Below are 9,361 nucleotides of genomic sequence, written 5' to 3'. Positions count from 1 at the left end.
TCAAGTAATGGTGCAGCTCATTAATCATGCTTTAATTGAAAGAAGAATGTTCCCTTGCTTTCCAACCATATATTAATATGGAAAGGAATTACAAATTTCTTCAAACAAAAGGCATATAGAATTATATAACACAACACACAACTACAATTATTTAGGTTAAAAGAGCGAATTGTCCCTTTCAAAAAAAAAAAAAAGAAAAAAAAGAGCGAATTGCATAAGCAGATACAGCATTAAATTAGATGATTGCTAAACATATATCCCAAATGTAAATTAGCCTTATCATCTTATTTTCCACCTCTTAGCAGCTTTTACTTCCTATCAAATAATTAAGCTAGTGAACTTAAGACGATATAGTTTATACAGTTCTATCCGTGGACCATAAATCCACTATGGTGTAATCAACAGAAAAACCATTAATTCCTTCATCAGGAACATAACACAAAATCTTTGGACCTCTTCATACATAGAGAAACAAGGTAATAAAAACCATTCCTTCATAAAGAAACATAACACAAATTATTGATATAGGGAAGAGGTTTCGTCCATGACTGATATCATCTCTCCACAAAACTCATCAAAAAGTTACCAACTTACCACAGCAATCGGAAAACCCAACAACAAATACATCACATAATTGAAACCTTCCATTCATATGAACAGTAGTAATAAAATATGCTATGCTCCATTGGAAGGAGGTGAAGAGCACTCGCAAACTACCTCAGTTTCTACTTCCCTTCTATGGAAGTTCCTATGGCAGCCACAGGCAGCACAAGTAAGGGCTGCGCTTGTTCCTTCCTCTCCGCTGGCCATGAACTCCCTGCACCCATCAACAGCATAACCCCCAACGCCCGCGGCGTGATTCTTTTGGCACTCTCCATATCTCACGCTTCTAATTGTCAAAGACGAATTGGTGGTGCTTCTCGGAGGCTCCTCTCTTCTCACAACAACTTGTCGCTTCCTCATTCCGCGATCCCCAAATTCTTCCTTATCCCCTCCTTCAGCACCAAACCCTTGTAACACTGAACTAGAATTGTCAGATTTGCTCAATGCCTGAGAATCAGAAACTGGTATAAGACACACACACAAAAAGCGAACAACTGGAAAGAGAGGCAGAGCTTTCACTCTGAGGCCATAGCCAAGCCCTAACCCTAGAGTTTATATTTATAGCATGAATGAAGACCTTTCTTATTGGACTTAAAATATTTAATACTGGCATTTACTGTAATATTATTTTATTTTTTTTACTTGTGATGAATTGGGGTTTTTCTTTTTTTGATGCTTCTTTTTGCCTCACTAGTAAACCCTAGAATGGTCGTTGTGACATGATTGTCCAACTGCCTTAACAACTCATTATAGTTTAGTGTAGATATAATAAAAACTATTAGCATTAAGCTAAGGCAATTTATTCAAAACAGTGATTGTTTTAAAATGGAGTGAACAGCTAAACTTTGCTTTTGTGTCTTTTTAATCTAATTTATACTGTGTGGCCCCTGAACTGATGTTAAAAGGCATTGCCTCAGTGCTTTGATACAATGCCAACAAAAGCAATTGTCCCTGCCTTGACCTAAAAACGTGAGTGATCTAAATATATTGCTTACGAGCCCGCCAAACCTGTACGTACAGATAAAACCCACCTTTTATTCTCACCTGCTTGTTATTTAATTTGCATGTACCAGATTTTCGGCATATCTTGGCTCTGAACAAAAACATTACATTACACTTTCTTTTGCTGAACTCCAATTAACTTGGTTTCATGAATACTCTCCACAATTAAATGTTGAATGAAGACATTAAAGAAATTTTCAGTTCAAATCTGTCGGAGTACCATAATATTTCTATATGTTACTTCCAATTTATGCATGGAGCTAGACTCTCGACTAAACTGAATCCTCTGCTACTATTTTCACATTCAGGAGTCGACACTGTTGAAGTTTTTAGTTAAATTTTCAAGTATATATATGAGAATTACTTGATTAATTTACTCCTTCAATTAAGTTTGTTCATAGTAAAAGGCCGTACATAGATTTGCAATATCAGGTTCCTGCTGGCATCATATGGCTGAAATTAATATTGTCCAATTGTTCTTTCTTTGGACTATTTTTGAAGGTGGAAACACATGGATTTGAATGCTAACACCCTATGTGCTTGAATGCTATTTTTACCAAACCTAATTACTTTTGTATCTTCATGGGGCTTCAAGATATTTTTATTTTTGATGGGTTCTACTAGGAAAATCGTATCTGACAAGAGATTGCTCTTTAGTTCTTTTATAATTATGCTCATGAAGAATCTTTACCTATTCCATCTGAAAGAATTACGTTTGAAGACAATTTCAAAAGTTCTAATCAAACCCAGAAGTGAAAAATGATGAAATCGAGCCCCAAAATTATATAAAATTAATTATTTACTAGCACCAAAATATACTTTGCTTTTGACAGCAGAATTTCGAAAGCTAATATCTCCACAGGAGTTTTGAATTTCTTTAGTTTTTTTTACAAGGTCAAAAATTTCCACCAACCCCAACCTCAAAGCCCTGAGGATATATATATATATATATATATATATATATATATATATATATTTTGTTTTTTTCTTTGCTGTTTTTTCTCTCTCTCATTGGCAAGACCAAAAAGCAAAGAAAAGTAACAAAAAGAGTCCATACTCCTATGGCTGGCCCTCTTGTGAGTTATCACAATATTGAGAACACAAAGTTTGATAACTTCATTTTGGTTTTTTATATTTGGGACCATTTCAAGTAATGAGTGGCAAAAATAGACCAAAAAAAAAAAAAAAACAGAACAAAGAGATTGGAATTCTAAGTTTGATAAATCGCAGAATGAATTTTCAGTAAAAAGAAATTTGATTTAATACAGCTTCTTGCCATTAAAAAAAAAACTGATCACATAATTTTTTTTTATAAAAAATCTCTTAGAGGTTGCTTTGCAATTGCAATATTGGGGGGCTTAATAGTTAGCAAAGTTCCCAATGTTTCTTTCTATCGACATTTGGTTAGGTAATGCCGGTGTGGGATATTGATGGGAGAGTATATGCAATGTTGCAACCTGCCAAATTTTGCCATTTTTGATCATCAGATGGGAAGCTATTTTTCTAGAGCTGCTTTAAAGGAAATTCAGTCCAAAGATGAACTTATGTGGAATAGTGCCAGCATATTCATTGTCTTTTTAAGAACAGATGATGAACTGAATAGCTAATTTGAAAAAAAAAAGTGCTCTCTTTTATTGGTTGTAAGAGAGGGTGTTAGGTGTGTTGATCTTAGTTGGTGCTATTGATAGGGTACTACATTAAGGGCGTGTTTGGTTTACAAAATTATAAAAAGAATCAAATAAAATAATATAAAAATATCATGAAAAACCCTAACTAATAACTTTATTGGCTTCCAAAAGAGACTAACATTAACATTATTGATGATAATCTGATTAATGATATGTCCACATTGCATGATTTGATTATAAAATAAAATAGAAATGATCTATAAATTGCATATTGGGAAGGGAAAAATGTTTGACAACTACATAAAGTGAGTTGGATTGATCCTCCAAAGTATAATAGTACCATTTTCTTCAGGCTAAGGGATAGGGATTTTATCAAATTAACACAATTAAGATGTGAGCTGTAATAAGAACAAGGACGAGTATGTGGAAAATATAAAAAGGGAGAAAGAAAGACACTTATTAAGGATGGATTTGAGGATTGATAGGGACTTAAGTATATGATTGTGTTTTAAGAAGATGTTGAAAAGATGAGACCTCTTTGCTTCTCACCAACCCAACCCAACTAGTGATGGCCACTGTAACAAGGCTAATGATTTTGGCTTTTCAGGTCATGAATAGAGCATCTTAGGCTTCTAAATCACACAATTTTTCCTTTTAAAAAATTGGTTATCCCAAAATGACATTAGAACTCATCAAAAACAAGTCAGTTTTGATCAAGATAGCCAATAATGGAGATTAAAATGGAAATCTTGATATAAAAATAGAAAGTTGGTGTTGATTGATGCAACTTGACAAAAAGGACTCTTATCCCCTAAAACTATATTACTCGTATTGCATTGCCAGCCTCTCCTTCATGCAGAAAGCATCTGCCTTCAAAACAATGCAAATAAAAGCCTTTTCCTCTTGGACCACAAAATAACCAAGAGTGGATTATTTCCCTCAAAGTTTACCAAATAGTAATTGAGAGCTCAGCTCCAAAGTCCAAATTCATTGCACAATTAAGAGAGTAGGATATTAAATGCTAATGGTATTATCTCTTCCACCTTTTTTCCCAAGTTGAGCAGACTTACTTTTGGCATGTCCTCCTATTTGATATCTTCATTTGGATTTGGGACAAACCTTACAAATTCATGATCAAACTTGCAAGGAGGAATCTTGGATAGCTGCTAATCACATTCAATTGATACCTTTTACCATTCTTGTTAAAAGTGTTGACGTCACCAAGATTGTGGGGGATATATGTGGCTCCCACGCTTTGAAGCTTGCCTGCCTGTAGATCACTTTTAATTTGCTATCAATTGATCTCAAAGTTTCACTTCTTAGGGCTTCACCGGATCAAAATCGTCACCAAGGTAACATAAATATTATTGACTGTGTTAAAAACACTTGCTAAGGCAATTTTTCAGACATAAATACTTACTAATTTTTTTGAAAAGCTTTTTTTCGTAATAAATGAAGTCATTCCATAAATTAAATAATAGTAATTAAATCACAATTATCATAAAAATTAATAAAGTTGAAGTGAAGTTCCAAAAGAAAATAAATATAATAAAAGTTGAAATCCACTAAAACCTATATATCATTATAATCTTTCTCTAATTTGATTTCTCTATCTTAAAGGTTTTTCTTCAAGCTGTCTAGTGTTGATAATCATCTTCATCCATCTCCCTTTGATTTCTTTTTCGTCCTTTTTAATTTTTATACGGTGGATTATCTTCTATTTCAATCCAATTGCATTCGACAGTTTCTTTCAATATTTCTACCGTATATGAGATTTCTTTTCAAACTCATTGTTGGTTGATTGTTATTTTTCAATTTTATTGATTTGTGATGTATTCAATCGCCTTTTAGTTTATTCAAACTCTCATCCATTTGCACTAAGAATATATATATATATATATATATATATATATATTTATTTATTTAAATTGAAATCACATTATTGTAATAGCTAGATTCTCCTTTCTTTCGGTTCCTTCAAACTACTAAAAACGATTAATATAAGAGATCTTATTTAAAATTAAGTGGCACTGGGATGTCGTGAGAACACCAATCTTGGCAAGGTTCAAAACCCACTAAAGTGAAAAATGGCCAAACTACCACCTTGGTTGGTTGGTCAAACAAAGGACATTAGAACCTTTAGCTCTTTCGAAAAGAGTTTGGAGGGAATTAGAACTACTCATTCAAGAAAATATTCTTTATTTATTTTGAACTTAATGCCTAACACTTAATCCACTAGGGGGATATATAATTATTCATAGGGAAGAGAGCCTTTTTATTTTTTCCTATGTGGGCCGGCAAATAAACAAAAACTATTATTTTATGTCCCATGTGAGACTACAAATAAACTAAAACTATTATTTTATCCTATAATTCCTATATGGGATCTAGATAATAATAGTCTAATAATATACTCTTGTATCATTTTCTCTAGATTGGAGAAAAATCGCTTTCAAGATCCATGTCTTCTTTATGTTCCCCATAGTAAGGAGAGAGACTGGCTACATTGATGGTAGAAGAAACTTCATAATCTATAGGAAGCTCAATTTTGTAAGCATTCTCATTATTATGTTCCAAGACTCGGAATGGTCCATCAGCTCGAGGAGATAGTTTTGCATGAGACTTGGCAAAACATTGTTTCCTTAAGTGAATCCACATTAAGTTTCATTCCTTAAAACTATCTGGCTTTTTGTGCTTGTTGGCTTGCTTTTGGTATCTAACAATTTGACGAATAATCTTCTCTCAGACTTTTTCATGGAGCTTCTTGATTTGCTTAACACATTCTTTAGCATTGGCACTAAATTCACGAGTAGTTGGTAAGGGAGGAAGGTTCTAAGGACTAGGAGGGCGTTTTTCATGCACCACTTCGAATGGATATCTTTTAGTGGTTTGGCTCACAGAATTATTGTAAGAGAATTTCGCTTGTGCTAACATAAGATCCCATTGACAAATATGTTGGCCCACAAAGCTTCGTAATAAGTTTCTTAAACTTTTGTTGACTACTTCTATTTGATCATCTATCTAAAGGTGACTTGCTGAACTTAATAGTAAGTGAGTCCCCATTTTCCTTTAGAGAATTCGTGAGAAGTGACTCATGAACTTCACATATTGATCTACAGTGATGGTTTTTGGAATTTCATGGAGATGTACAATTTCTTCGAAGAACAAATCAGGTATGTTAAAAACATCATTTTTTTTATGGCATGACACAAAATGAGCCATTTTGGAAAATCTATTAACAACCACCATTACAGAGACTTTTTTCCTTTAGGTTTTTGGCAAACCTAAAACAAAATTCATACTCACATCTACCTAAGGAGCTTTAGGAATGGGTAATAGTTTATACATACCATTGTTTTGATTTCCAAGCTTAGCACTATGGCAAATTCAACACCTTTGAATATGTTGGATGATATCTCGTTACAGCTTGTACTAATAAAATTTTTCCCTCACAAGAGCCAATATTTTGTTGCTCCCAAAGTGTTCCATTATAAGTTTCCCAAAGAATAGATTGGCATGGAGAACATTGAAGGATGCATAGTTGGTTGCCTTTGAAACGATAACCTTGTTGCTAGTGAAATTGTCGATAAGAATATTGAGAGTTGGACTTCCATATCTCATCAAATTCAAGATTTTTCTCATATAATTCTTTCATAACTTCAAAGCCAACAACCTTCAATTGTGAGATGGAGAGGGAGTACGACGATGACTTAAGGCATCGGCTACCTTGTTTTGCACTTGACTTGTGCTTGAGAAGAATTGAAAAGGCTTGATGAAACTCACTCCAAGCTACATGTTGATGATTAAGCTTGTGTTAGGAGTAGAGGTGCTGAGGGCTTTGTGGTCAGAATGCAGGATCAATTCTTTTGGCAACAAATAGTGGCTTTAATGGTCTTTGGCATGAACAAAAACCTAAAATTCATTATCATACATTGAGTATTTCAATTTTACATTATTTAGTTTTTCACAAAAAAAAAGGCAATTGGTCATCCTTATTGAGAAATAGCAGCACCTATACCTACATTTGAGGCATCACAATCAACTTCAAACAGCAAATTGAGGTTTGGAAGTGAAAGCATGATAACCTTAGTAATCCTTTCTTTTAGTTCCTTAAAACTATGTTGTGCCTTGATACTCCATATAAAACTATCTTGCCTGAGGCATTCAGTAAGTGGAGCAGCAATAGAACTTAAATTTTTGATGAAACGCTGGTAAAAAGAGGTCAATCCATGAAAGCATCAACTTTGCTTTAGTCCACTTCAATTCCTTGGCTCGAAACAACAAATCCTAGGAAAATAACTTTGTTGGTAAAAAATTCACACTTTTTAAGTTAGCAAAAGTCTTTTGCTCTCGAAGTACTTCAAAGATATGTTGTAAATGTTCCAAATGGTCTTTATGGCTTTTATTATACACCAAAATGTCAAAAAATAAACTCTAACAAACTTTCCAATAAAATGGTGGAATACTTGGTTTATTAGGTGCACAAAGGTGCTTGGTGCATTAGAAAGATCAAATGGCATAATTGTCCATTTAAATGACCTGTCATAAATTTTAAAGGCAGTTTTCCCTTCATCTCTAGGTTGCATATGAATTTGGTAATAAGTACTATGCAGATCAATTTTGGAGAAGATAATAGTACCATGCAATTGGTAGGAATGGGAAAATGATACTTAATGGTGATTTTGTTCACAGCACAACTATCAATGCACATATGCCATGTTCTTTTTTTTTTGGAACTAATAAAGCAAGAATAGCATGGGGCTAACATTTTCTCTTACCAGGCCTTTCTCTAAAAGCAATTTGAAATGGTTTGATTTGGCATTGTAAGTCTTTATGCTTATGTAGACTCATGTGATAAGCAAGCTTGTTTGGAACCAAGGTTGAGATTGATGGCATATTGAATATCTAACATTGGTGGCAGTTCGTGGGGTATCTCATTAGGTACAATTTTATAGAATTCTTTAATTATGAGTTTGACATCCTTGGGTAAGGGTGAAACTCAGGGCTGACCCTAGGGTGAAGCCACCCAAGCAAGGGCTTTAGGCCTCCAATTTGAGGAGGCCTTAATTTTAAAAAAGATTTATAATTTTATAATAATTATAATATAATTAATTATATTAAAAAATAATTCATCAAATTATTTATTTTTTTATTTTTTTTAATTATGTGCCTAATAAATCTCAATTTTTTATTATTTCTTTATTTTTAGAATACTATTAATTCTCAACTATATTCTCTTATTTCAAATTAATTAACAGTTACATGTATTTAATCATTTCCAACAGCTATTTTTTTTCTCACTTATTTCTCTTATTTCCAATCAACACATTTAATGATTTCCAACAGTTATTTTTTTCTTATATATAAAACTAATTATTTTTTTCAATGTATAATATCTACTTTTTAAATCTTCATTTCTCATTTGCTCTTTCTTCCTTTAACTTCAATTTTTCTCCAAAGAATACACAAGAAGTTTGTTTTTTTATTATCTTCATAAAGTTGTGATCCTCATTTGCGATTTGCAATAAGTATTCAACAATTAAGTACTATTGTTCTAATCTTTACAGATTTTTTTACTTTAATTTAGATTTATGTTATATTGTTATATTATTTTTATTTTATGTGACAGTTGATTTATTTGAATTAAAAATTTTGATTGTTGATTTTATATTAGCCATTTAAAAAATATAAGATGATTATAATAGTTAAATATTTTCATAATAATGTTAACAATTCCAGTAAGTGTTGCTTCAAGAGAAATAAGTTTTTCAAAACTAAAATTAATAAAATCTTATTTAAGATCAACAATGTCTCAAGAAAGATTAAATGGATTGACTATATTATGAATTGAAAAATAAATATTAGAAGAACTTGATTATAAAAGTTTAATTAAAAATTTTACATTTCAAAAAGTTAGAAGGATAAAATTTTAATAATTTTTATAAATTTCAATAAAAAAAGCCTCATTTAAATATTTCACTTTAAGCCTTTGAACTTATTGGGCCGGCCTTGGTGAAAATACTTCATTCTTCTTACAAACTAATAAAAGGTATACAAGGCTTGACTCATGATAAGCTTTGTTTAGGCCAAACATAGTGATCCTTGTGTTTTTGGGCGATCTTATGGCT

The 9,361-nt window shown here is 32.3% G+C and overlaps 1 protein-coding gene across 1 annotated transcript; it reads right to left on the bottom strand.

Moving 5' to 3' along the window:
* Positions 1-395: 395 nt before the first annotated feature.
* On the bottom strand, positions 396-1,149 carry MIF2 (mini zinc finger 2). Its single transcript, XM_018120406.2, has one exon. It carries the CDS (start codon positions 961-963, stop codon positions 676-678), a length of 288 nt encoding a protein of 95 aa, XP_017975895.1. The 5' UTR covers positions 964-1,149; the 3' UTR covers positions 396-675.
* Between the last annotated feature and the right edge of the window lie 8,212 nt (positions 1,150-9,361).

The sequence above is a fragment of the Theobroma cacao genome, chromosome 4 (genome assembly GCF_053813885.1).
Source record: "Theobroma cacao isolate CCN51 chromosome 4, ASM5381388v1, whole genome shotgun sequence".
Classification (NCBI taxonomy): domain Eukaryota; kingdom Viridiplantae; phylum Streptophyta; class Magnoliopsida; order Malvales; family Malvaceae; genus Theobroma; species Theobroma cacao.
Note: the sequence above shows the minus strand (reverse complement) of the source record. Positions and strands in the feature narration are given on the sequence as shown.